Here is a 27,819-nt window from a genome sequence, read left to right as displayed (position 1 = left end):
GTGACAAGGTGGTATAAAGGAGAGAGACAGAGAGTTTGGCTGGTTGAGTGGTATCATAATGACAACGTAGAATTCAACATCAGCAAGGCCAAGGAATTGATTGTGGACTTCAGGAAGGATAATCAGGAGAACACACACTAGTCCTCATTGAAAGGTCAGCAGTGGAAATGATGAACAGCTTCAAGTTCCTAGGGTATCAACATCTCCAAGGATCTGAGTCAAACACATTGATGCAATCATGAAGAACGCACACCAGTGGTTCTACTTTGTTAGGAGCTGGAGGAGATTTGGTATAAGACTTGTGGTGAACTACATATACCTGTCTGGACTGCTCCAGTGGCTCCTCCCACAGACCCCTGTATAAAGGCGATTGAGGCCTGAGCCCGGCCTCATTCTCCAGGATGTAGTGTTGTTCATTCTTCCAGTCAATAAAAGCCGATATCTCGCTTCTTACGTCTCAGAGTGAGTTATTGATGGTGCATCAAGACTCTTATAGATTTGGTGAACATATTGAGCAATTGCATCATAGACTGATATATCACAATGCAAAGGATTGCAAAGGTTGCAGAAGATTGTGTTCCCTACCTGTCTCAATATGTGCATGGTCCTCCCCACCATTAAGAACGTCTTCAAGAGGCAGTACCTCAAGTAGATGGCAACCATCACTAAGGACCCTCACCATCCAGAACATGCCCTCTTCTTGTTACTATCATCAGGGAGGAGGTACAGGCGTCTGAGACACATACTCAACAATTTAGGACCACCTTCTTCCCATCTGTCTCCACCATCAGATTTCTGAACAGTCCATAAACCTACATTATTCCTTCAGCACTACGTATTAGTTTTGAAGGTTATGGGAATTTTATGTCTTTGCACTGTACTGCTGCACAATACTAGCATGTTATGTTGACAGAAGAATGGCGCCACTTCTAGGCTGCCCAACACAACCTTCATTTGATGGAAATAATGTATTTCACTGTATGCTCAGATGTACATGTGACAAATTAGGCTAATCCTTGAAAATATAAATACTGCTTCTGCAAGATATCACACTTCACAACAGTGATATGAGTCTGATTCTGATTCAATGTGAATGGGGTATGGGTCTTGATGGTAATGCAAAGAACTGAAGGAAAAGATAAAACAGTTTTTGTATTGTTTTTTCCTGGTCGTCTATTACCCTATGAGTACATATCCATTTTATATCTTTGCTCCCTTGGACATTAGGCTGTACTGCTGAGTTGTTTTAAAAGCACCAATATGTTTCTTTAATAAAAAGGAAATAAATATGTGGATATTTTCTATTTCTCTACATACAGATAATTCCAGATCAGCATAGTTACAAAAAGATTCAATCGGGTGGGAATTTGTAGCTTGTCACTATCTCTATGACACTGTGTTTGTGACCACTTTGAAAATGGGAAAAGATGTAAGCAAGCTATAAAACAAATGAAACTTAATTTGTTTTAAACAGAGTAAATATATATGTATATGTTGTAACACAATAATCAGTCTGAAGATACCATAATCTTTTATTATTGGAGTTTAGGAAGGTTTCATTTGTCAGTTGATTCAAATTCCTCATTATGAAGTTCTTTATTATTTCAAATATCTAGAAAATAATTTGTATATTTACAATATTACTCAATATTATTAAACTGTCAAAATTCCATCAATATTATAAGGCTCTGTGATGAAAAACCAGTAAGCAAAGATATAGAGATAAAAAATATAATGAACCATTCTATTAGTAGCAGATACTGTTGAGTCATATTGTCAAGTGTGCAGAAAGTGAAATTACTGATCAGAGGAAAGAACTCCCGAGTTCTACCCCAGTATCATCCATTCTTAAATGCTGGCACTAGACAGGATGATCAATTTCTGATATTCCTGTGTCTCATTTCCTACAGGTTGTAATAAAGAAACATAGACTGTAAAGAGAGTGACTGGATATTTGTTGATTTGCCACAAAGTCCCCACTTGCACATCTCAAGAGGTTCCTTACATTCCACTGTTATGTTTGTGCTTATTCCTCTAATTTCATCCCACAAGTACAAAACTGGTGAACTTCCAGACTTTGCACCAGTTGGAACATGGTCAATGAGGTTAAAATGGAATGTAAAAATGACACAATTTCAACACATACCAATCTTTGTTAAAGAGGCCATTTTTAAAGGCCCAATGAAGGGCAAATGGCCTTTGATTATGGGAATCCTGCTCCTTTTAAACCAAAAGTAAGTTTTTGGCCTATAGTAATTGTACTTAAAGAGAATTAGCCATGATATAACATGAGTCACAGATTCAAAAACTAGTGGCACTCCACTGTGATCAGATGTTCACAACTCATCACTTATTACTCACTTTCCACTGAGACATGATTTATCATTAGTTTGTGTCAATGGATTTATTGGCTATGTGAGTTTCATTGCTGTTAGTCTGATAGAGCACACTTGTTATTTTTACAGTTGTGGATATTACATGGTTTAATTAGAAATGCGTTTTAAATGTATTAGGAAACCAACTCAGCAGATTATCAAGAAATTGCATTCATAATTATTCACACTATAATTTTATTTTGTAATGCTGTATCTGGATTACTAACAGGAAGTTTAAGTGTTGTATTTATTTTGTTCCATTAACAGATAACAAGTACGCTCCTGCAGTCACTCTCAATGGTTTTGTCTTTATTCTTGGAGGTGCCTATGCCAGAGCAACTACCATATATGATCCCGACAAAGGGAATATCAAAGCGGGACCAAACATGAATCACTCCAGACAATTCTGCAGGTATGAATAATCAAACAATATGTTTTATATATAACTCAATAGAGGCAAAGCTATTCAGTTGGAAAACTGAATATCCCTTTCAATACTTTAAAGTGAGTCAGACAACAAAGAAATTTTGGAAATCTAAGTTAGTTCTCTATCACAGTTAAACTATTTTAAGTTTAGAAGAAATACTGTAATTGGCATATGAATATTTCAAATGGTAAACACCATCATCGCATCTCCTCCTCCCACTTCAAAAAGCCACTGATTTCCCCAATAATTTTTTTTATTATCAACTTCTCTGAGATGCTCTAATTTCACAGATGAAATAAATGTTTGGCAGCCATATCAGAACCAAACATTATCAAAGAAGAAACAATGAAGTTCCTAAGTCAAGGTGCAACCTTCACAGATATTAACAAGGAGTTGACTGAAAGTCACCACATAAATTTTATAAAGGCAATGTCGTGGCTTCCATGCCCTGCCATATCCAATGACCTTTCATACGATTTTACCAAAATCATATTAAATGGTCTGCAAATACATGTAAGAGACATACTCATTGCCCACAAGTTGTTTGGGAGCATCCTGTCTTTACCTCAAGTTGGAGCTGAAGGAGCCAACTTTAAGGTCGGAGATTTGCTGGAGTTAGCATCAGGCAGGCCAGTTAATGGAAAATAACAGGTCAGGTTAGGAAATTCAAAACTGTACAGGTGCTGGAAATCTGCAACAAAAATGGAAAATGCTGGAAATATCAGCAGGTCAGGCAACATCTGTGGAAAGATTAACATAACAGTTAACATTTGTGGATATGGAATTGGCAGGCATGATGTCATTGGTATCACAGAAGTGTGGCTGAAAATGGATCAGAGCTGGGAGCAATGATACATATCTATCAAAAATATCTAAAAATGATACATATCTATCTATTTGATCGGGGCACGACTGCGCAAGCGAGTGGATGTCAGCCGGTTAGAACAGCGAGAGGAATTTAAAAGGAGACAGCTTTACAGAGCAGGCATCAGAGTATAGGGAGACAGTAGGAATGCTTTGGCTCAATGGGGCTTCGGCGATAATGGGTAGAATACAGACAAGAAAAAATGCTGAGAAAATATTAAATGCATCATGCAGCATCCATAGAAAGAGAATCAGTCGACACTTCAAATGAATGACTTGGTAGAGGTGTACAAGATGATAAGAGCAAAGATCAAGTGGATAGCTAGAGATGTTTTCCCACGGCAAAAATGGTTAATATTTTTAAGGTGATTGGAGGAAAGTATAGGAGGATGTCAGAGATGAGTTTTTTTTACACAATGATTGGTGTGTGTGTGGAACTTGCCTCCAGGGATAGTGGTACAGGGAGATACATTAAGAACTCATAGACAAGCACATGGATGATAGCAAAATGAAGGGCTTTGTGGGAGAGAAGGATTAGATTGATCTTAGAGTAAGTTAAAAGGTTGGCGTAGCATCGTGGCTGAAGGGGCTGTACTGTGCTATAATGTCCTGTGAATGACACTATTAGATCTGAGAAAGATGTTAGACAGGATGGCAGAGAAATATAAGTGTAACCATGCAAGTATCTTTGAACAAGTGAATATATACTGCAGGTAGGATGAGGAGATATGTAATCATTGTTGATGTGGTTCTGGTACTCTGAGATGTGTCAGGGTTAGCAGTAAACAAATGGATCAGCTTTTAATTCATTTTTACTGTTGAGCGTTCAGAATTTAAACCCTGCACTATGCCATTGTTAGTTATGTGGTGCATTTGCAAACAGAGGCTCAAGGCTGCTAATTATGCATAGTAAGAACAACAACATAAGTGCAATGAAGTGGATAAGTGAGTGATTCATTTAGTTTGAACTGTTAAATTTGTGGGTTAACTAAGTGATGTATTTTACTGAGATGTAAGGGACCACTTCTTAAATAAACTTGCACAGTGCAAACCTCGCCTGCTGTGTGGAATACCTGATTACATATAATGTCCTACACATGATTGCCCATCCACTGTTAATTACAATATGATTTGTGAAAAGCTGCCAAGGCAGTTATATTTTAGAGGGTGTTTTTGTTTTGTTGTGATACAATTTTACAGAATACTTGTTTGGCTATATTGAGAAGTATTGTTAGCAAATAACAAAAAGAGCTTTGAAACTTCTGTCCACTGAAAATGAGGAATTAGCATCTGTCAGACAATGGCAGAGATTGCCCCCCGGTGCTGTTGCCATGGCTGTGTCATTGTGCAGTTAATATCAGAGCCAGTTCTGTCATTGTCACATATCCTCTTCCTTTACATGGGAATGGAAGGCAGAAGGCATCTCCTCTTGTCTTCTCAAATGTACGTAGACCACAGCTGTTCTCCCTAGCTCCAATGCTACTATTCACTATTGAACTCTAGCTGGACAGGCCTGGGCAGGGTGATTCTATTCCTTAGGAATTGTGTTTTTAATGCAAATAAACCATTAATCGTTGGTATCTTTTCTCTAATAATTAAAGTCAGTTCTGCGTAATAAAACATTTTATATTGTTCCAACAAATCATTTTGACATCCTGAACATTGTTTTACATGTTATCTTCTCTAAGACGAATTAGCTCAATTCTCAATGTTTTTTCTTGTAGAATCCACTTTGACTGGTAGGAAGCAGGTAATTGAGCAATATGAACCCTTTAGGTAAAATATTGAAGTGCTTCCTTCTATGATTAATGGGCCAGAAACACCAGCCTTGGCATTGAACATTAGCACACTAGTGCACTGTAGGGGAGAAATATTAGTTGTCCCTGGACTCCTTCCCTGAGTAACCAGATATAGTTTTGTATGTTTCTAAACTGAGTGGCTGAATGCTTCTCATAATTAATCTCTTAGCATTACACCAGCTACTCCTGTCCCATTCATTTCAATGGGATCACCACTCTTCAGTGGCACAGAGGTAAGTGCTTATTTTTAATTTAGTATTAACTCTTTCAGATAATTTTGTTGCTTTTAAAGATTTGTTAAATTCAAGAACATTTCTAAACACTTGTGGATTTGAGGGCTGATTCAGCTGGCTGTCAAAGCTTTCAGTGATGTTTTGGGGACAAGTAGCCTTTGTTGTATTGTTGGAGGCCCTGCAAGAAGCTAGAACCAGGCTCTCCACATCTGCAGCAAATATATGTAGGTCAATTATGGGCAAGTTCCTATACCAGCTAGGTTTGGCCCCATGTGGCCTCTTTGGGGTCAAATCGATTCAAAACTGGTTAATGGACAGCAGATTTTGGATATTCTGGTTTGAAACTCCTGATTCAAATCAAATTAAAATTGGGCATAGAAAGCAAAATACTGAGAAACATCAAGGAAGCAAAGAAAAGATTACAGACAATTAAGATCTGCAGAAAGGGACTCCACATTGGTAAAAAAATTAAGTTCCATTGGCAGCTATTATGCTTGGCAGTGCTTAAGATTTAGTGTTCCTTATATGTGACTGAGCTGTCTTTTTCGAGTATAAGCAACATATTAAAGGCAGGTAACGCAATGTAAAAATGTTAAAGTTACAAATTTAAGCATTTTGTGATTGGTTGTTTTCTGATAGAAAGCAATTTTGCTGATATAAAGTTTTATTGCAGCAACACACACAAGATGCTGGAGGAACTCAGCAAGCCAGACAGCTTCTATGGAAAAGAGTAAATAGTCGATGTTTAGAACCGAGACCCTTCATCAGGACTGGGAAAAAGCTACAGTTGGAGCAAGAAGGTGGGGGAAGGGGAGGTAGAAGTACTAGGTTGTAGGTGATAGGTGAAACAGGGAGAAGGGGTGAAATAAAGAGCTGGAAAGCTGATAGGTGAAAGAGATAAAGAACTAGAGAAGGGGAGAAATTTTATTGTCTTGCTAGATATTATATTTGAAAAAAAATTTGTAATTTTGTGCCAATATACTTGATTCAAGCTTAGACTTATACGACTATAAAATCAAGGTATTCTGCTGAAGATAGATAGATAGATACTTTATTCATCCCCATGGGGAAATTCAACTTTTTTTCCAATGTCCCATACACTTGTTGTAGCAAAACTAATTACATACAATATGATATGCATCTAAATCAATATCTCAAAAAGCATTTATAATAGCTTTTAAAAAGTTCTTAAGCCCTGGCGGTTGAATTGTAAAGCCTAATGGCATTGGGGAGTATTGACCTCTTCATCCTGTCTGAGGAGCATTGCATCGATAGTAACCTGTCGCTGAAACTGCTTCTCTGTCTCTGGATGGTGCTATGTAGAGGATGTTCAGAGTTTTCCATAATTGACCGTAGCCTACTCAGCGCCCTTCGCTCAGCTACCGATGTTAAACTCTCCAGTACTTTGCCCACGACAGAGCCCGCCTTCCTTACCAGCTTATTAAGACGTGAGGCGTCCCTCTTCTTAATGCTTCCTCCCCAACACGCCACCACAAAGAAGAGGGCGCTCTCCACAACTGACCTATAGAACATCTTCAGCATCTCACTACAGACATTGAATGACGCCAACCTTCTAAGGAAGTACAGTCGACTCTGTGCCTTCCTGCACAAGGCATCTGTGTTGGCAGTCCAGTCTAGCTTCTCGTCTAACTGTACTCCCAGATACTTGTAGGTCTTAACCTGCTCCACACATTCTCCATTAATGATCACTGGCTCCATATGAGGCCTAGATCTCCTAAAGTCCACCACCATCTCCTTGGTCTTGGTGATATTGAGACACAGGTAGTTTGAGTCGCACCATATCACAAAGTCCTGTATCAGTTTCCTATACTACTCCTCCTGTCCATTCCTGACACACCCCACTATGGCCGTGTCATCAGCGAACTTCTGCACATGGCAGGACTCCGAGTTATATTGGAAGTCTGATGTGTACAGGGTGAACAGGACCGGAGAGAGTACGGTTCCCTGCGGCGCTCCTGTGCTGCTGACCACCGTGTCAGACCTACAGTCTCCCAAGAGTACATCTGAAACACAATTGATCCACTAAAATGGGAAACATAATGGGTATAAGTGTTTTATTAATTATCAAAGAAAAGGATATAATATCTATTATTCTAGCGGTCTGAGGCCTTTAATGATAACACAATGGTGAATGGTTCAGAAGGATGAATTTGTGCTTTTTACTTTACATAGAGACATAGAAAACCTACAGCACAATACAGGCCCTTTGACCCACAAAGTTGTGCCTAGAAATTACTAGGCTTACCTATAGCCCTGTATTTTTCTAAGCTCCATGTACCTATCCAAAAGTCTCTTAAAAGACCCCATCTTATCCACCTCCACCACCATTGCCGGCAGCCCATTCCACGCACTCACCACTCTCTGAGTAAAAAAACTTACCCCTGACATCTCCTCTGTACCTACTCCCCAGCACCTTAAACCTGTGTCCTCTTGTGGCAACCATTTCAGCCCTGGGAAAAAGCCTCTGACTATCCACACAATCAATGCCTCTCATCATCTTATACACCTCTATCAGGTCACCTCTCATCCTCCATTGCTCCAAGGAGAAAAGGCCGAGTTCACTCAACCGATTCTCATAAGGCATGCTCCTCAATCCAGGCAACATCCTTGTAAATCTCCTCTGCACCCTTTCTATAGTTTCCTGTAGTGAGGTGACCAGAACTGAGCAGAGTAGTCCAAGTGGAGTCTGACCAGGGTCCTATGTAGCTGCAACATTACCTCTAGGCTCCTAAATTCAATTCCACGATTAATGAAGGCCAATACACCGTCTGCCTTCTTAACTACAATGTCAACCTGTGCAGCTGCTTTGAGTGTCCTGTGGACTCAGACCCCAAGATCCCTCTGATCCTCCACACTGCCAAGAGTCTTACCATTAATATTATATTCTGCCATCATATTTTACCTACCAAAATGAACCACTTCACACTTATCTGGGTTGAACTCCATCTGCCACTTCTCAGCCCAGTTTTGCATCCTATCAGTGTCACGCTGTAACCTCTGACAGCCCTCCACACTATCCACAACACCTCCAACCTTTATGTCATTAGCAAACTTACTAACCCATCCCTCCACTTCCTCATCCAGGTCACTTATAAAAATTACAAAGAGTAAGGGTCCCAGAACAGATCCCTGAGGCACACCACTGGTCACCGACCTTCATGCAGAATATGACCCGTCTACAACCACTCTTTGCCTTCTGTAAGCAAACTAGTTCTGGATCCACAAAGCAATGTCCCCTTGGATCCCATGCCTCCTTACTTTCTCAATAAGCCTTGCATGGGGTACCTTATCAAATGCCTTGCTGAAATCCATATACACTACATATACTGCTCTTCCTTCATCAATGTGTTTAGTCACATCCTCAAAAAATTCAATCAGGCTTGTAAGGCCTTGACAAAGGCCCTTGACAAAGCCATGCTAACTATTCCTAATCATATTATACCTCTCCAAATGTTCATAAATCCTGCCTCTCAGGATCTTCTCCATCAACTTACCAACCACTGAAGTTGATGCACCATCAATAACTCTCGGAGACGTGAGGCGAGAGATAGGCTTTTATTAGCTGGAAGAAAGCACTGTCAGCAGCAAGAGACCATCACACAACATCCTGGAAACTGAGGGAGGAGCAGTGCCTCCAATCGCCTTTATACAGGGGTCTGTGGGAGGAGCCACAGGAGCAGTCAGCAGGGGGGCGTGTCCAAACAGGTATATGTAGTTCACCACAGAAGTAAGACTCACTGGTTTAAAATTTCCTGGGCTATCTCTACTCCCTTTCTTGAATAAAGGAACAACATCCACAACCCTCCAATCCTCCAGAACCTTTCTCATCCCCATTGATGATTCAGAGATCATCGCCAGAGGCTCAGCAATCTCCTCCCTCGCCTCCCACAGTGGCCTGGGGTACTTCTCATCTGGTCCCGATGACTTATCCAACTTGATGCTTTCCAAAAGCTCCAGCACATCCTCTTTCTTAAAATCTACATGCTGAAGCTTTTCAGTCTGCTGCCATAGTGAATACTGAAGTAAAGTATTCATTAAGTACCCCTGCTATTTCCTCCAGTTCCATACACACTTTCCCACTGTCACACTTGATAGGTCCTATTCTTTCACGTCTTATCCTCTATCTCTTCACATACTTGTAGAATGCCTTGGGGTTTTCCTTAATCCTGCCTGCCAAGGCCTTCCCATGGCCCCTTCTGGCTCTTCTAATTTACTGAAATCTAATGTTTGCAAATATAAAATATATTTTAGTAAATTTTGGATCACATATTCATAAATCCCAATTTCAATAATTACAAATGGCATAAACATTATCACAAAAAATTGTTACTTAATAGTACCTCACAAACCAGATGGCTGTCAAAGATAGAGGCTGAAGTATTTCTGAATGGAATTGCTTAGTGTAAATGTGAGCACTTCCATTTAACAGAAAATGTGAAATGGAAAAAGTGTTTTTCAAAATAAATAAGTAATGTGAAAAGTCAGCTAAAAATTTTTAATTTGTAAAAGGGGTCTCTTTTTGTATTTATAAAAAGAACTGTCTTTCAATTACAAGGTGAAAATGTTGAGCAGACTGCATAGGGTATGAGCATGCTCTGGCAAAGCCAAATTCATTATACATTTTTAAATGCCATGAAATGTTCATGGTAGCTGATCACTTTTTCTCTTCTCCTTCCCTGTCTTTCTACTTCCTCTCTCTGGAAAGCCAGTGACTACACTGTAGTGTCTGCTGCAATCTGATCAGATTGCCTTTAACGATGAACGCTGAGCTATCTGAGTGACAACAACATTAACCTGCCCTGCCTGCCACCAGAAAAATCAGTGTACATTTATTAAAAGCAGACTGCTTGAGTACAGTAAGTGAATGACATCATGTTTACCTAGAGAAACTACAGGTTTCAGTAAGGGAACAAGCTGTTCAGACCCACTATAACAACTCAAGCTTATAGCCAGTGAAATAACTGAGATGGGTGGTGCAAGAACAACATAATTAATGAATACCACTGGAAGCCAGAAATTCATAATGCCGGGCTGATATTCAAAGGAAACTATGATTATTCACATGTAATCACAGGGCACCCACCAGACAAAGAACAGCTACGTTAAAGTAACCCCTTCAAAATCAGGACCCCATAATACATGCAGCTGATTACTAATTGGACCTAGGGTCGAATGAACAACTAGAATTGCAATCTTACTCTTGGAAGCTCCTCTGTTAAATGCCTCACAATGGAGGAGCTAGATTTTAATCAATCAGGAAATTCCTGCAGCAGTTGGTTGACCTCCACCACCTTCTGTAAGTTCAAAGCTTTCATGATAAATTCCACTGATGATCTAATTCCTTTACTGAATTACAAGTACAACGCAGGCAATCTGGCCAGTTTCATCGTACAATCACCATCATGCTCTGTACTAGCTTTTTTTGAGGAGCTTTGTAGGATCTGTCACTATCACAACTCTTCATATAATTAAAAAAAACAATCTTTTACCGTGTTTCATCATTTTTGATAATACTGAGAACAAGGAAAAAGAGGCTAGCATCTCTCGTAAATTCACCACTGCGTGAAATGTGAAGCTTTGAAAACAATATTCATAGGCAGGGTAACTCCATCTGCTTTCTGTCTGAATCCCAATTGTATTACTCTGCTCAGCACAGCATGTTACTTACAGTATATTATCACTAGTCTGCAGTAGACTTCAAAACTAATGTTCTTATGTAACTATAAAACATTAAGTCCCCAAATAAAAATATCCCTTTTCATGGTTAAAGGCACCTTGCAGAAGGCTTCCAGCAGTCCTTGATCAGAGATTGGGATCGAGAGTCCCTGTTAAATTTCCATGAGTCACTTTGACTTTGAATTAGTCTTTATCACTGCACTGATATAGTTTTCTGTAGATATACATATAATAGAATTAATCACTTCACAGCAGCATTGAACCATTGTCACTCACTATGGACTTAGTTATCTTTTCAGGACATCCGATCTGCAGCTGCTTTGGTATTTAAAGAATCTCAATGCTTTAACAGACAAGTAATACATATCATTAATATCTTCTTTTCCTGATGCGTTGATGTCCACATCTGATCCTGTTACTAGTTTAATGACTGCAGCAGTAAAGCCTGTGGGGCAAACTGAAAGAACGTTCTGTGACATGAAACCTGCTAGATGTTCTTATTAGTCTTACATTGGTAGCATTTTTTGAGATACTTATTAGAATCTGCTATCTTTAACTACTTTCTGTGCAAAAGACTTTGTTTTGCTCAGTCCTCAATGTGCCCAAATGCTACAATTGTTTTCAGGAGTAGATTGGAAATGCAAAATGAATTCCATGTCAAGATGTGCTCATATCTTGAAAATAATTTAATATTCAGCCAGAGATTTAACTTAACACACACCATATATTTTGTTTTCACTGTGTATTTGAATTATTTCAATTTAATACCTATTTTCAGAACATTCAATTCCATAAGAAGTACATGAATGGTTAAATAGTAAAAGACGAGAATACATAATGATTGGCAGAATACAAAAGTGCTGTTCTTCAGAAATCTGCACTTGATCTTTAGTTTCTCCATCCATTGGAATAAAGGCCACAAAGTTTAGAGGCAAAGCATTGTTTCCATAGGGTACCTGCAGTGGGCTTCTGCTTTGCTGTGCATTTGTAGTATGCATTACACCAAGCCAATGAGAGCCGTAAGAAATAGGAGCGAGCCCATCGAGCCTGCTCTGCCATTCTGTAAGATCATGGTTGATTTGGCTGTAGACATCTCTACCTACCCGCCTTTCCCCTTAACCCTCAATTACCCTGCCATGCAAAAATCTATCTACCTGTCTTAAGTATATATAAGAGAATTCCATAGACTCTCTACTCTCTGGGAAAAGCAGCTCCTTCTCATAATCATCCAAAATCTACTGTGATAGTATTGGGGTAGTTGACTATGAAGTTCTGAACTCAAATGAAGATCTTAAGCCTCATTAAATATAGATAGCTACGGATTCCCTCACTGAAGGGAGGTTACACTGTAATGATCTTCTCTTCAAAGACTAGTTGTCTCCCCTCCCTACCAAAGGGGAGATACTTCCAGCTAACAAAATAGTTTAATGTAATTTAATTTTACACAGTTCATTTATTTTTAGTGACATATGTTTAAATCCAGGCAAAATTCTTAAAACACATTTAAGACTCAGAGGCTCACAATCTTAAAAAAAGATTTCCAAATTACAAATTACTCTTTAAAGAAAATATTTCGTAAACACAGATGCAATTCCTATCTTCTTCAGTTGTCCATCGGAATCCGATGACGTCAACTCCTTTAACGGTGAGATCTTTGATGACTATATAGTCCTATCCTGGACCCACAAGTTCTATTGCAGGTGGAACATGTATATGTGGTCGTGGTGGTAGTGATGGCAACCATGGCTGTATTTCTCCTGGCTTTTTTCTGCTGTCTTCTGATTGTTCTTTCCATCTCCAGAATACAAACCCCATCCCTACACAGCTGTCTCCAAGTGTTACGGTCAGCAGCAACATCTTCCAGGTCCTCAGGTCTGATCTTGCACTTCCTTAAAGCATTCTTCATCTGATCCTTATAGCACTTCTTCAGCCCTCCAGCTGAGTGTCGACCATGATGTAGCTGGCCGTATAACACTGTGCGGGGTAGCCAACGTGGGGGCATCTTTATCACGTGCCCCAGCCACTGCAACTGACGCTGGGTGATCATGGCCTCAATACTTCTGCAGTTGGTCTTTACAAGTATTTCAGTGTGAGGCACCCGCTCACGCCAGGTAATTCCCAGGATGCGCAGAAGGCAGCTTATGTGGAAGCGCTCCAAGGACTTGATGTGACGGCTGTAGGTTACCCAAGCTTCACAGCCATAAAGGAGGGTGGTGACACCGACCGCTTGGTATACGGTGACCTTTGTGCGGGGACGAAAGCTCCTGTTCTGTAAGACTGTACGCCACAGTCTCCCAAAGGCAGCTGATGCCTGTTTAATGCGGCTTTGGATGTCGTTGTCAATGCCGCTACCCTCAGAGAGAATGCTCTCCAGATATTTGAACGATGGCACTACTGACAGCTTTTCATCACCAACAGTGAAGGCAGGTAGGGTGGGTGGGACACTGGTACTCCATTGGCAAACCACTTCCATCTTGGTGGTATTGACAATCAGCCCCATCCTGCTGTACGCTCTCACCGCCACAGCAAGGACAGTCTGAAGATCCTCCGGAGTATGGGCCACGAGAGCACAGTCATCTGCATACTGCAGCTCCAGGACCCGCTCTCTATGGAGTTTGGTGGTTGCTTGGAGTCTCCTGATATAAAGAGGTTGCCATCTAATCTGACATCCACTGCCACACCACTGCTATCTTCAATCTTGTTGTGGAGGAGCTTGGTAACACACAGGAGGAAGATGTTAAAGGGCACTGGCACTAGCACACACCCCTGCCTCACCCCTGTGCGTACAAGGAAGGACTCGGACTCTTGTCCTCCTATGGTCACCCAAGCAGTCATCCCATCATGGAACTGGTGGAGGATGTTAACAAAATAACAAATTTATTGGGACAGCCAAACCTGAGGAAGACATCCCATAAGAGCTCTCTTTGCACAGTGTCGAATGCTTTGGAGAGGTCGACAAAGGCCATAAACAGGTCTTGATGTTGCTCCCGGCACTTTTCCTGAAGCTGCCGGGCTGTGAAGATCATGCTGATTGTGCTCCTGTTCTTCCTAAATCCACACTGCGATTCAGGCAGCATTGACCTGGTGATGTTGCTGATGAGCCTCTGAAGCATCACCTTAGCCAGGACCTTTCCAGCAACAGAAAGGAGCGATATGCCCCTACTATTGCCGCAGATGGCCTTGTCACCCTTGTTCTTATAAATTACAAGGAGGTTTGGATTTTTCCATTGCTGTGGGATGTTCTCGTGAGTCCAGGCCTTGGTGATGTACTGGTAGAGGGTGTGCATACACATGTACCCTCCATTCTTCAGTAACTCAGCAGGGATATTGTCAGTGCCAGGGGACTTATTGTTCTTAAGGGAATGGACAGCTGATAGAACCTCCTGGAAGGTTGGTGGTAGACTGAAGTTCAGGCAGTACGTCCAGGATAGTGGGGTCTGCGTCAGAATCCTGATTAAGCAGAGTGTTAAAATGCTCAGCCCACCTCAGCAGAATGGTATTCTGATTCTCCAGAAGTGTTTGACCATCTGCTGTTTTCAGGAAAGTAATGCATCGATTTATTGTGCCACAGATGGTTTTGACAGCATTGTAAAAATTACGCATGTCATTATTATTGGCAAAGGACTGGATTTCATGTGCCTTTTCAGTCCACCACTCATTTTGTATGGCCCGTATTGCCTTTTGCACTTTTCTCTGAGTTGCCTGCCAGTGCTGTCTGATGCTGATGGATGAAGGGTTATCTAAAGTTACCCGGTGTGCTTTGTGCATGTCCTTAAGCAAGTTCTGGATGGTATCTGAGTTATCGACAAACCAGTCTTGGTGGTTTCTGCTCTTATGCCCGATGGATTGGGCTTCTGCCTCATAGAGCACAGAGCTGATATAGGTCCACTGTTGTAAGGTCCATGGAATGTGTAAGGACTCTCCTGGACTCGTATGGCATCTCTGACAGACCTCACTGGAGAACAGCCTTGATCGCTGCTGAGCTGAGCCACTACAACATGGACATTGCTGCCCTGAGTGAGACCAGGCTCCTGGATGAAGGCTCTTTAACAGAGGAAGGGATGGGTTACACCTTCTTCTGGAAAGGTTTCCCCCCAGGTGGACAACATCTCCATGGAGGATTGGCCATCAAGAACACCTTTCTACCAAGTCTCACAGAAACACCTGTTGGCATTAGTGAAAGACTAATGACCCTCCGTATCCCCCTGGCAAAGAAACGTTATGCCATGCTTCTCAGTGCTTACGCACCAACTTTGCCATCTGAAAATGAGGCCAAGGAATGCTTTTATCATACATTGGATAAAGCTCTTTGCCGGATCCCTAAGAATGATAAGATCCTTTTGCTTGGGGACTTCAACGCTAGGGTGGGACATAACAGCAGGATATGGAATGGAGTGCTAGGTAGACATTGTATTGGCAAGATCAATGCAAATGGCATGAGGCTACTTACTCTTTGCTCTGAGCATAACCCTCCCACAACCAACACCATCTTCCAGCAGAAGGCAAAATATAAGACCTCGTGGATGCACCCTTGCTCTAAACATTGGCATATGATCAACTTCATCATTGTGCGATGTAGTGACATGAGAGGTGCAGAGTGCTGGACTGACCATCGTATGATTGTGGCCAAGCTCCATATCAAAGTGCGTCCCCCCTTGTGACTGCAAAAGCCCACTAAAAAGCCGCTAAATTGCAACCGCCTGAGAAACACAGAAGCAAGAAGTGAGGTTTGACGTATCCTAGCTGAGAAACTAAGGGAGCTGGAACCTTGTCTGAGTTCAGAAAATGCAATTCCTATAAGCTAAAAAGACACACCATCGAGCCACAGACAAATGAATTGTCCATCGCAGAAATCAAAGGGAGAAGAATGGATTCTAGCTCATCCCTGTTTTTGTTATTCTTCTTGATATTCTTGGACCATTCCTAATGAACCTGAATATTCTCTCCATTTATACAGTTTTTCTGCCACAAAGATGATTTCACATGTGTGTGATATTTTTCATATACCTTTTTCCACAAATGGTCTAAAAGTTTCTGGAGAGATAGATCCCAGGTACCCATAATTAAAGCTGTGAAGCTGGCTCTCTGAGCACATAAGCCTTTCATCTATTAACAGTTAAGCTATTTGATGTGCTAAGTAATAGTATCAATGTGGTCTGCAAGCTTTGTTGAAGTAAATAACGAAGTTATGTTGTGGGGTTTGAAACAAACCCAATTAAATAACACCATTGTGAACCAGCATCCTGTGTTCTATAGACAGTGCACCTGTTTATAAAGATGTCCTTTTAACTTCAAACTGATTATTGCTTGCCATTTACAGTACTTGCACCACGACAACTGGATGATCACCCTCCCCTTCCAGCAGCTCAAAGACATTCTTGACCACTGCACCTGGTAGGTAACACACCACCCAAGAGTCCCATTTGTGGCCACAGAAACTTCTGTCTATTTCCTTTATCATGGAATCCTCACCATGATAACTTGGCATTCTTTTTCTTGCCCTCCTATTCAGCAAAGCAACTCGTGGTGTCATGACCTTGACAACTACCTTCCCCTGATGAGCCATCTCCCCAACAGCATCTAGAGCTATATCTGATTTGGATGAAGAAGACCACAGGAAAATACTGTACTACTTCCTTCTACTGCTCTTCTTGTTGGTCACACATTCCCCATCTTTCCTTAGGTGTGACTTACTCATTAAATGTGTTACCCCAACATTGTTAGCATGACAGATGCTCTACAGTGAAACCATACACAGCTCCAGGGCTGTCATGCATTCTGTCAGAAAAAGCAGCTGGACACACATCCTGCACATGTAGTTGTCAGGAACTCTAGCAGCCTCGAGTTGCAGACTGCACAGGAGGAGCATGGCATGGGTCTGAGTTCGTCTGCCATGTCTAAAAAGCTTTGAGGAAATAAATAAGAGACAAAAAAAACCTACACTCAGGTTAGCATGCCCTCCTCACCAAAGCCCACACTTAAACAACCAGCAATACTTAGTCAAGACAGTAGCCCTTTCCAAATTGGCCACTCCGTTTGCGTTTGACTTTTTATTGGCTGCTGATATTTGGCTAATTAGCCAAAAACCTATTAACTAACAATTAGCTGACTTCTCTCTTTTAAATTCCTGCTTTTGCACAGATATTGCTCCTCCAAAGTGAAACTCACACACAAGACTTGTTCTTTTCACTGCCGCCTGCACCCACTTCCAGTTCTCCAAATTGGAACTCACAGTGTCTGAAAGAAAACTATCAGTGCATTTTCTCAATACTGAAAGGCAAGGAACTGGTGGGGTACATGGAGTTGGACACCCATTTCAAAATGATGAAGTGAATCAACATGTATAAAGAATAATAGAACATTGGACTATCTCAGAGATAGTGTTATATATTCTTATGCAGAGTTTTGTCTGTTTACAGCCTTCAGTTTAGACATCACACTAAAGAAAAATTGCAAACAATTAATATCTGCTGATTCACAGTGCAAATTCCATCTGTAGAATAACCTCCGTAGCGTTTGAAGTTTCTGTGGTACATCTATACAGGATATTAAGAGGAATAGATAGAGTGGACAGCCAGCGCCTCTTCCTCAGGGCACCACTGCTCAATACAAGAGGACATGGCTTTAAGGTAAAGGGTGGAAAGTTCAAGGGGGTTTTTAAGAGGAAGGTTTTTACTCAGAGAGTGGTTGCTGCATGGAATGCACTGCCTGAGTCAGTGGTGGAGGCAGATACAATAGAGGAATTTAAGAGATTACTAGACAGGTCTATGGAAGAATTTAAGGTGGGGGGTTATATGGGAGGCAAGGTTTAAGGGTCGGCACAACATTGTGGGCCAAAGGGCCTGTACTGTGCTGTATTGTTCTATGTTCTATATTCTATCTAGAAGCTACAGATGTTGGGCAGCATGTTCATCTTCACCTTCTTGTCATTGAAACACCAACTGGCTCGTTGTTAATTTCGTGACACAGTATAGCATTGGGCCCCTTTTCTAAAAGATATGCTTGCATTGGAGACGGTCCAGAGGATGTTCACGAGAATGATCCAGGAATAATGGGGTTAATGTATGAGGAGCATTTCATGGCTCTGGGACTGTACTTATGGGAGTTTAGAAGAATGAGGGGGAAGTCTCATTGACACCTATTGAATAGTGAAAGGTCCAAACAGAGTGGACGTGGAGAGGATGTTTCCTATAGTGGGGAGTGTAGAACCAGAGGGCATAGCCTCATAACAGAAGGATGTCCCTTTAGAATAGATATGAGGAGGAGTTTCTTTTGCGAGAGTGTGGTGATTCTGTGGAATTCATTGCCACAGGCAGTGGGTATATTTAAGGCAGAAGTTGATCATTAGAAAGGGTGTTAAAGGTTACGGGCAGAAGGCAGGAGAATTGGGTTGAGAGGGATAATAAATCAGCCATAATGGAATGGCAGACAGACTCAGTGGGAACTAAAATCAATTCCAAATGATTCCGCTACAACGTGCACCACCTACAAGTCCAGTATGGCCAACGTGAAATGATCAAGATAATACAATGCCACTGTAATACCTGTTTAATGCTGGCAAAGGTGATCATGAACAGGCAGTGAAAATTTCAGTAGTTACTTACACCAAGTCCTGTGTATGCTGGTTAAACTATACATCATGTGTTGATTATTGCAATATGTTTTACAGCATTGCCTTATACAACCCCCAAGAGAATTGTATATCCAGTTTCCTAAATGACATTAAGAGGCATTTAATGAGAACTTGAAGTTACTAAAGAGAAAAGAACAGATTTCACAAGTTAGCAAAACTGTGGCAGATGAAAAGGCCAGTCTGAGTACTTTGTTAATCTGAAGGCTCAGCTCACTAGGTGTACTTGGATTAGGATACCTATTTCAAAGCTGCTGGAAGTAAGTGAACGTGTACAAAAGGATAATTGGAGAAAAGGCAACATGGAACATTGACTTTCATCTCAAAGGCACAGTTATAGATTCTTGTGTAGAGTTTTGTCCAGCTCTTATCTGAAATACAGATTTCAATTTTGACAGCTACCTCACAAAGGATAAATGGATATTAGAGAGGAGAATTACATGGAGTTAAAGTGTTATAAGTGCAGTTGGGTATAATATTTCCTTGAGTTTGTGATCTTGTCGGTGGTATTAAAAATAAAGGAATTCATGGTGGGCAATCCAAAACATGAATGGGCCAAATAGAGGCAAACAGTTTGGTTGTGAAATTAGAAAGCAGTTTTATCCACCCAAAGCATGACGAAGATTTCAAACTCTCACAAGCACTCACAAAGAGTTAGCAAAACCAAGATAAAACCATTTCTGGTCAATATTAGTGCCACAGGCACCAACCTGCTATCCAGAAGGAAGTCCAAACCATGAAACACATCCCAACTGAATGCCCACCATGATCAGTTTTAGGAGGCACCTTCTTCAACAATTTAGCAATTCAGAAGACATAGAATGGATATCAAACTGTAAAGTTTTCATGCCATAAAAAGGAGTTATTTCCATAAAAAGACTCTGGGTAATGAGGCAATAGAAACATTTGTGACAGAAATAGACAGTTTTTCTTTATTAGGTGTTATCAACAAATATGGATGAAAGCCAGCTAACGAGCTTAATTTCAATAGCAGAGAAGAGACAATAAGGTAAACAACCTCATATGTCTGTGTTCTAGTAACAGCAGAATATGAATAGTATTGAAAGGCAATAAACCACACTTTACAGGTAGTACAAAAATCCTTCTTTCCAATAGGAAAAAGATCGTATAGACTTTTTTTTTACAAATAACATGCTCTTTTAACTGCCAATATTGCTGGGAATTTATTATTAGTAACTAAATATATGTTCTGATTGCTGTTTCATAACAGCTTAATCCTTGTCTTATTTACACTTCTATCTGACATCAGAAATACTCCAGATACTAAGTCCTAACAGTTCTTAATTAAGTCCAGTATTCTTTCTTCCTGATTCATCTATGGTGTCTTATGATTTCTTAATGTGCATTGCTTTCATAACCAGACCAAACAAGAACTGATGTTCCAGTCCTCTCAATTTAGAGGCTAACATAATTTTCCAAAATATATATTAGACCAACTAATTCTACAGAAAATATATTAAAGCATTATTACCACAAATATGTACCAATCAGATGTGTGTTCAAAATGTACGCTAAATCTAGAAGCAGAATTATACATCTCTTCATCTAACAAGATTGGTTTAAATAGATTTAACCAATCTTAGTTTAATCGGGTTCATGGCTTAAAATTATCCAGAAATGGGGAGGTGTCAGGAGGTTGCAATGGCTGTAACAAAAACGAAAAGATCAGAAACCTGATGTGAAATTTTACTTCAGTAGGTATTCCTTAAGGCATGTAACACTTACCATTATAGTAGAACTTTCTTTGTGTTTGTGAAAAGTAGGGATCTATGCTAAATGAAAGGTTTTAAAGAAAGCCTGTCTGTCTCCATCCCATTCAAATGCAGAACATAGATTTTAAATGAAAATTGATATCCTAAGAAATCTATTGTGTGCCTAACACTGATCAAAATGAAAGGAAACTAATCTAATTTAAATGTAAAGTGTTCCATTTTAGATATTGTAATTTCATTTTAAAATTCCGTGTTCAAATTATTGTGTGTACTAATCCATTAATAGTAGGAGAATATAGTAAAGAGATGTATATAAAATAAATCTTTATGAACAGCTTCATTACTTGAATATATTTACTACAAGCATGATTCAGGGAAATCTACTTATGAACCAGATACTCAGCATTGACAAGGAATTGCTTTATTTTCTTTCAAGCATCAAGTTGGAAACCAGGTTAGGTTTTGAACATTAATTATGCTGATGGGCATAGTTTAGAAAAGAGAATGTTTGTCAGCTGCCGTTTGGCTCTCTCACCACCCTACTGTATAATGTGCACTGAATACAACAGTGACATCTAGCTGTAGGATTTTGTTGTGCTAAGAGTGAAAACTAACTATAAACATTATTTTAATAGGAAGAAGATTTTAAGCAAAGCAATTTTGTCTGAAGGTACTAAAGAATTAAGCATTGATTTCATTCTCAGGTGTAATGATAGCTTGATTATGTTCACAAGATAATGTGCCATCACAGTTTGAAACTGATAACAAGTATACCGCAAGTGGAAAGCCTTCACCACAGGTGAACGGTTGAAGTTTACATACTTGTTTTTCCATGTTTTTGAGATTACTAAAGTGGTGAGAGCCTTTCTTGCTGTTAACCCCCTTGAAAAGGTAAAGCCTGAGTGAAAAAAGTGCAACAGGTTTTAATGATAATCTGAGCTATAATGTCCTGAATAGCCTCTTCATTTATAAAATTAATTTTACACAATCTAATTAATATTTGAAAGGTGGTAGATTAGGAAAGGAGAAGATGCCCTTGTGTACCTGTTGATTAAAGGAAGTATGCTTTGGAGTAGTTTATAGGATGTTGGCATTTTGAAATAAGAGAGTGTGAGGGCAGGAACAGGGTTTGTCTTATTGCAATTGTACAGGGCCTTATTGAGACCATACCTTGAGTATTGTGTGGAGTTATGGTTATCTTAACTGAGGGAAGGGTGCTCTTATTATGGAGGGAGTGCAGTTCAGGCTCACAATACTGATTCTTGGTATGGTATGACTGATGGATTACTGAGAGATTCTGATGAATTTGGTTTATATTCACTAGTGTATAGATGGATGAAAGGGATCCTCATTGATAGTAAGATCTTGATGAGATTGGATAGACAAGTTGCAGGAACATCGTTCATAAAGGTGGGTATGCCTAGAGTAGTTGCCAAGGGAGATAAAGGAGTTGGCTTATTTAGGACTGAGAAATTCTTCTCCCAGAGAGTACTGAACTTATGGATTCTTCCACCACAGAAGATAATCAAAGCATATATGTAATTGAATTTATTCAAGGAGGAGTTAGAGAAGGGAACAAAGTACATAGGGCTGAAAGAAGGCACAGGGCATTAAATTTGATCAGCAGTAATCATATGGAATGGCAGAGCAGCTTGAAAAGTAGAATATCTAAATCTTTCCATTTTCTGCGATCGCTTTCAGAAGGGAGAAAGGCATGGTTAGATGCATAAACACATGGAAGGCTTGAAAATGAATTTGAGTGCATAAAATTGGATAAATCCCCAAGGCCTGATCAAGTGTCCCCTAGGATGGTGTGGGAAGCTAGTGAAGAAATTACTGGTGCCTTTGCAGAGATTTTTGTGACTTCCTTAATTATGGGTGAGGTACCAAGGACTTGAGAGTAGCTAATGTTGTGCCTTTAATCAAGAAGGGCTACCAGGATAAACCAAGGAACTACATTAGAAGAGGTTAGTTTACTGGAGGGGATTCTAAGAGACAGGATCTATCAGTGTTATGAAAGGCAAGAAATGATTAGGGATGGTTAGCTTGGTTTTATGCATGGGAAGTCATGCCTCAAGGGTTTTCTCAAGATCCCACCTGGTAAATTGGTCTAAAAGGTGAGATTGCATGGGATCCTGGGTGATCTAGCCAAGTGGTTACAAAACTGGCTTGGTGTAAACAGAGCCTGGTAGTGGAGGGTAATTTTTCAGATTGGATGTCCATGACCTGTGTTGTGCTAACTAACCCTTCTTGTTAGTTATATTTATTAATTGTTTTGGTGAGAATGATGGTGGCATGATTAGTAGGTTTGCAGATAACAACAGAATTGGTGGTGTGATGGATAGCGAACTTGGTTAAATTTACAAGAACATGCGGATCAAGCAGGAAAATGAGTAAAGGAATGGCAGATGGAAGTTAACTCTTAATAAGTGTTAAAATATCTATTTTGAGAAGTTAAAGCAGGGCAAAACTTGCACAGTAAATGATGGGGCTTGGGGAGAAGTGACAAGTGATGTAAAAGGAATATGGCATGCTTGCCTTCATCAGATGGTGCAGTGAGTACAGAAGTTGGTACACCATGCTACTACTGTATTAGACTTTTGCGAGATCACACCTGGAATATTATGAGCAATTCTGGTTGCCATACTGTAGAAAGGATAAATTAATTTTTAAAATTAGTTTATGATTGTCAAATGTACCAAGCTGCCGTGAAAATCTTGTCATGCATACTGTTCATGCAAATCAATTCATTACACCAGTGCATTGATGTAGTACAATGTAACACAGATACAGAGTGCAGAATAAAGGATGTAAGATAGTGAGGGTGCAGTAAAGATTCATGTGGGTGTTGCTGTGATTGAAGGCCTTGAGTTCTAACGAGAAATTGGATAGTATGGAGCTCGTGAGGCTGAATAGTGACTTTTGGATGTTTGTTAAATCATGAGGAGCATAGACAAGGTCTTTTTCCTGGGTTAAGCAGGTCTAAGAGGGGAAAGGCTTAGAGGACCTGAGGAATTGGTTTTTCTGCACAAACGTTGGTAGGTATACAGAATGAGCTGCCAGAGGAAGTGGTAGAGGAGTGTGTGGTTGTGACATTTAAAATATATTTTGACAGATAAATGGGTAGGAAAGGTTTAGAGGTATATGGGCCGATAGCAGACAAATGGGACTAGCTCAGGAAGGCACCTGTGTTGGCATACACAAGTTGGACCAAAGGCCAGTTTCCCTGCTGTGCACAACTCTATGACATTAAGTAAAGGCTGTTTATTCTACTGTAAAGAATCTTGGAAATAAAACTGATGGAACTGTGACAGACTTGCATAAGTATGATGTCATGGCTGTGGCAGGAATGGTAGCTGAACATCCCTGTTTGCAAGGTTTTCAGACAAGATTTAGAAAGGGTTTAAAAAAAAGAATTGTAACAGTATTAGGCTGAGGAAATCAATTACAATTAAGAGATGGGAATGATAATTTAGACCATATGGACTGAACAAAGGAACAAAAAGACAATCACATTGGTGGGAGTGTAATACATATATAAACTATAAAGCAAAGATGCTTTCAAAAATAATGAAATGAAAAGTTTCTAAATATTAAAAAATACTGTGAAGAGCAGTAAACAATAGAAAACTAAATCAAATCCATATTTGGTATGACCACCCTTTACCTTTAAAACTGTATCAATTCTCTTAGCGGTCATAAGACAATCAGCTGGAAGATTGTTCCAAACATCTTGGAGAATTTGCCAAAATACTTCTGCAAACTTTGGCTGTTTTGCTTACTTTGGTCTCTCCAGGTAATCCTAGAAAGCCTCGATGATGTTGAGATCAGGGCTCTGTAAAAGCCATACTATCTCAAACATTATTAAAAAATCTAGGGTGCCTAGATTGCACAGTACTGTGGGCCCTCAGATGCTTAGAGAAAAGTAGAAAGAGGACTGGGAAAATATGGAAATAATGAGGCAATTACAGCAGAGTTGAAGTATCCTACCACTGATGAGGCAGTGGCAGGATAATGTGTAGAAGATGCAGAATGCTTGAATACAGTCCACATGCAGCAAATCCAACAGGGGAGAGGAAATAAACCTGTTCAAGTTGAATGGATGGCAAAAGCCAAAGTTCAGTTGGATTTAACATGGATGTGGATAAGATTAAAGATAACTTAATCTGGAATTGTATAATTTAAACAAAGACCAGTTTTATTGGGCTTGGAAATGGAAACAGCTACCTCAAAGTAGATCAATGCCAGATCAGGAAAAGATATTTGAGAAGGACTTGGTGAACATTCAGACCAATTTTGTTCCTACACCTTCTTCAAAATAAAATCCCCATCTAGACCCCATTATATATGGAGGAATGTGCAGGGAGGGAAAAGGCAAACTGAAATGGAAACCAGAATAAATACGGTGAATTGAACACTTCAGAGAGTTGTGCAGAGTATAAATGAAGCAGAGGTGAAATTACAAAAAAGAAAGAAAAAGAAGGCATGGAAAAGAAAGATACATTTTACTGTAGCATACTGGATCAATATGTCCTCTCATATGTACTGGTGCCTGAATGCCTGCAGTAATTTCATAAAGAAGCAGAAAACCAATCGAGTTGACAACCCATATTCAAGAGTTTTACATGATATAGAGCCCCAAGAAGGATCTGACTGATAGTAGAGTAATTGAAACAGCTACCTCAAAGGACAGTAGTCTTTGATTATCATATACTGCTTGAAAATGTTCAATACCCTTAAAACAATTGAAATAACTTAAAAATATTATTGAAGGCATCTTAAAACACTAAACTTACATTTAAAAAACATTAAGATAAAGTAAACTAAATGAGAATGAATATACCATTTACTTACAAGTGGATTGGTCCCTAAAGCCAGCCATCCCTAGTGTAATGCTGAAGGTATTTAATCAGGCTTAAAGCAAAATAGATCTTCAACTGATCTTGAGAGTTCTTCAGTAAACTACAGAAGGCCGGAGCCAGGGTTATTAAGCTACTAATTGATAAAGCCATCCAAGTGTCCCAGCATGGTATTATATTAACCTGAAGGCAACATGTGGCAAACCACCTATACCCACTAAAGGGACTGGTGCCAAGGTGCATGAACATCAGCCATTGTTGTAATTGAAGAAACGGTGGGCCAAGCTAAACAATCAGGAGAGGATCAAACAGAGGCAGGGGTGAAGGCACACATCCTGCTGCTCCAATGCATGGAACTGGAGCAATAGCTCTGCATGCATCTACAGGCCTTAATGTCAGCCTCTGTTAACCCAGATTATCAAGTGCCATTTTGCTCAAAACATCAGCAACAAAAACTACACTTTGAATATTGAAAATGGGAGGTAAAGCAAAGATAGTACCTGGGGTCAATGGAGATGGAAATCTTTTGTCAGAATCTGGTTCTGATGAAGAGCCTGAAATATTAATTCTGATTTTATATCCATAGAGGCTGCCTGACCTGCTGAGTGTTTCCAGTCTCCCCCCTCTCTTTTGGTTTTATATTTCCTCTGAAAGATATGTAAGGCTGAGCAATGGGGCACAGTGCTGTGATCAGCTAACTTCAACAAAGGGCCCTTGCAAATGTATTTAAAACATCCTTAACCACGGGTGAGCTGCCAGAGGATTGGAGGGTGGTTGTACTGTCGTTTAAGAAATGCTCTTTACAATAAACTGGGAATTTATAGGCCAGTGAGCTTGACCTTGGTAAGTTATTGAAAGGTATTGCAAGGGATGAGATATGTAAGTATTTGGTTTGACAGGGCCAGATTAGGGATAGTCAACATGACTTTGTGCATACAACACACACAAAATGCTGGTGGAACACAGCAGGCCAGGCAGCATCTATAAGGAGAAGCACTGTCGACATTTCGGGCCGAGACCCTTCGTCAGTGCTTCTCCTTATAGATGCTGCCTGGCCTGCTGTGTTCCACCAGCATTTTGTGTGTGTTGTTTGAATTTTCAGCATCTGCAGATTTCCTCATGTTATGGCTTTGTGCATGGTAGGTCATATTTAACCAATCTTATAGAACTTTGAGGTTACCAGGAAAATTGATGAAGGAAAGACAGAAGATGTTGCCCACATGGACATTAGCAAGGCCTTTGACAAGCTCCTGCATGGGAGGTTGTTCAAGAAGGTTCAGTCACTTGGCATTCAGGATGAACTAAATTGGATTCGACATTGACTTTGTGGGGGAAGCCTGAGAGTGGTAGTAGATGGTTGCTTCTGTGATTGGAGGCTTGTGACTAGTGAGGTGCTGCAAGGATTGGTGCTGGGTTTGTTATTGTTTGTCATCTATATCATCACTCTGGATGATAATGTGCTAAACAAGATCAAGAAATTTGCAGATGACACCAAGATTGAAGGTGTATTTGACAATGAGTAAGGCTATCTAAGCTTGCAGCAGAAGCTGAACCAGCTGGAATAATGGGTTGAAGATGGCAGATGGAATTTAATGCAAGAAAATGTGAGGTGTTTTACTTTGGGAGGACAAACCAGCATACTAATGTAGTGAACAACAGGGCGCCAAAGAGTGTGGTAGAACAGAGGGATCTGGGAATAGTGATCCCTATTTGCTTGAAAGTAGATAAGATCGTAAAGTGAGCTTTTAGCACATTGGCCTTTATAAATCAAAGATTGAGTATAGGAGTTGGGATGTTTGTACAATAGTGTACAAATGGTTTACAAGTAAATATCATATTTTGTTCTCAACTTACTGGAAATTATACATGGCTTTATGAGTAATATATCCAGTTTGTTATGAAACATTTTCAGAGCATAAAAGCTTGTATTTATGAGTTACTTCCCTAACATATTTCTAAGGTAGGCTTGCATCCATCATATTAAATAATGCAGATCATTTACTGTTTAAGGGATTAAACAGGATAAAGAAATTAACACTTTTATAGCACCTTTCATGACCTGATTACATTGTAAATTGTTTAGCCATAATTAAGTAATTTGAAGTTTTGTATAAAGTAAAAATAACAACCAATATGTGGATAGCTCATAGTGAGATAAATAGCCAGATCATGTGTTGCAGGTTTTAGCTGACCGTTGAAAAG

General features: G+C 39.9%; 1 protein-coding gene across 4 annotated transcripts in view; it reads left to right on the top strand.

The window, feature by feature from the left end:
- LOC140733532 (kelch-like protein 29) overlaps positions 1 to 27,819 on the top strand; it is a 431,638-nt gene that overhangs the window by 392,370 nt on the left and 11,449 nt on the right. For all 4 annotated transcript variants that reach the window (XM_073056976.1, XM_073056977.1, XM_073056980.1 and 1 more), the window contains one exon: positions 2,643 to 2,787. In XM_073056976.1, the coding sequence (XP_072913077.1) occupies positions 2,643 to 2,787 (145 nt within the window). The remainder of the gene's footprint in view (positions 1 to 2,642; positions 2,788 to 27,819) is intronic.

This window comes from Hemitrygon akajei, chromosome 9 (genome assembly GCF_048418815.1).
Source record: "Hemitrygon akajei chromosome 9, sHemAka1.3, whole genome shotgun sequence".
Lineage (NCBI taxonomy): Eukaryota > Metazoa > Chordata > Chondrichthyes > Myliobatiformes > Dasyatidae > Hemitrygon > Hemitrygon akajei.
The sequence above is the reverse complement of the archived record's forward strand: the minus strand, read 5'-3'. Positions and strand labels throughout refer to the sequence as shown.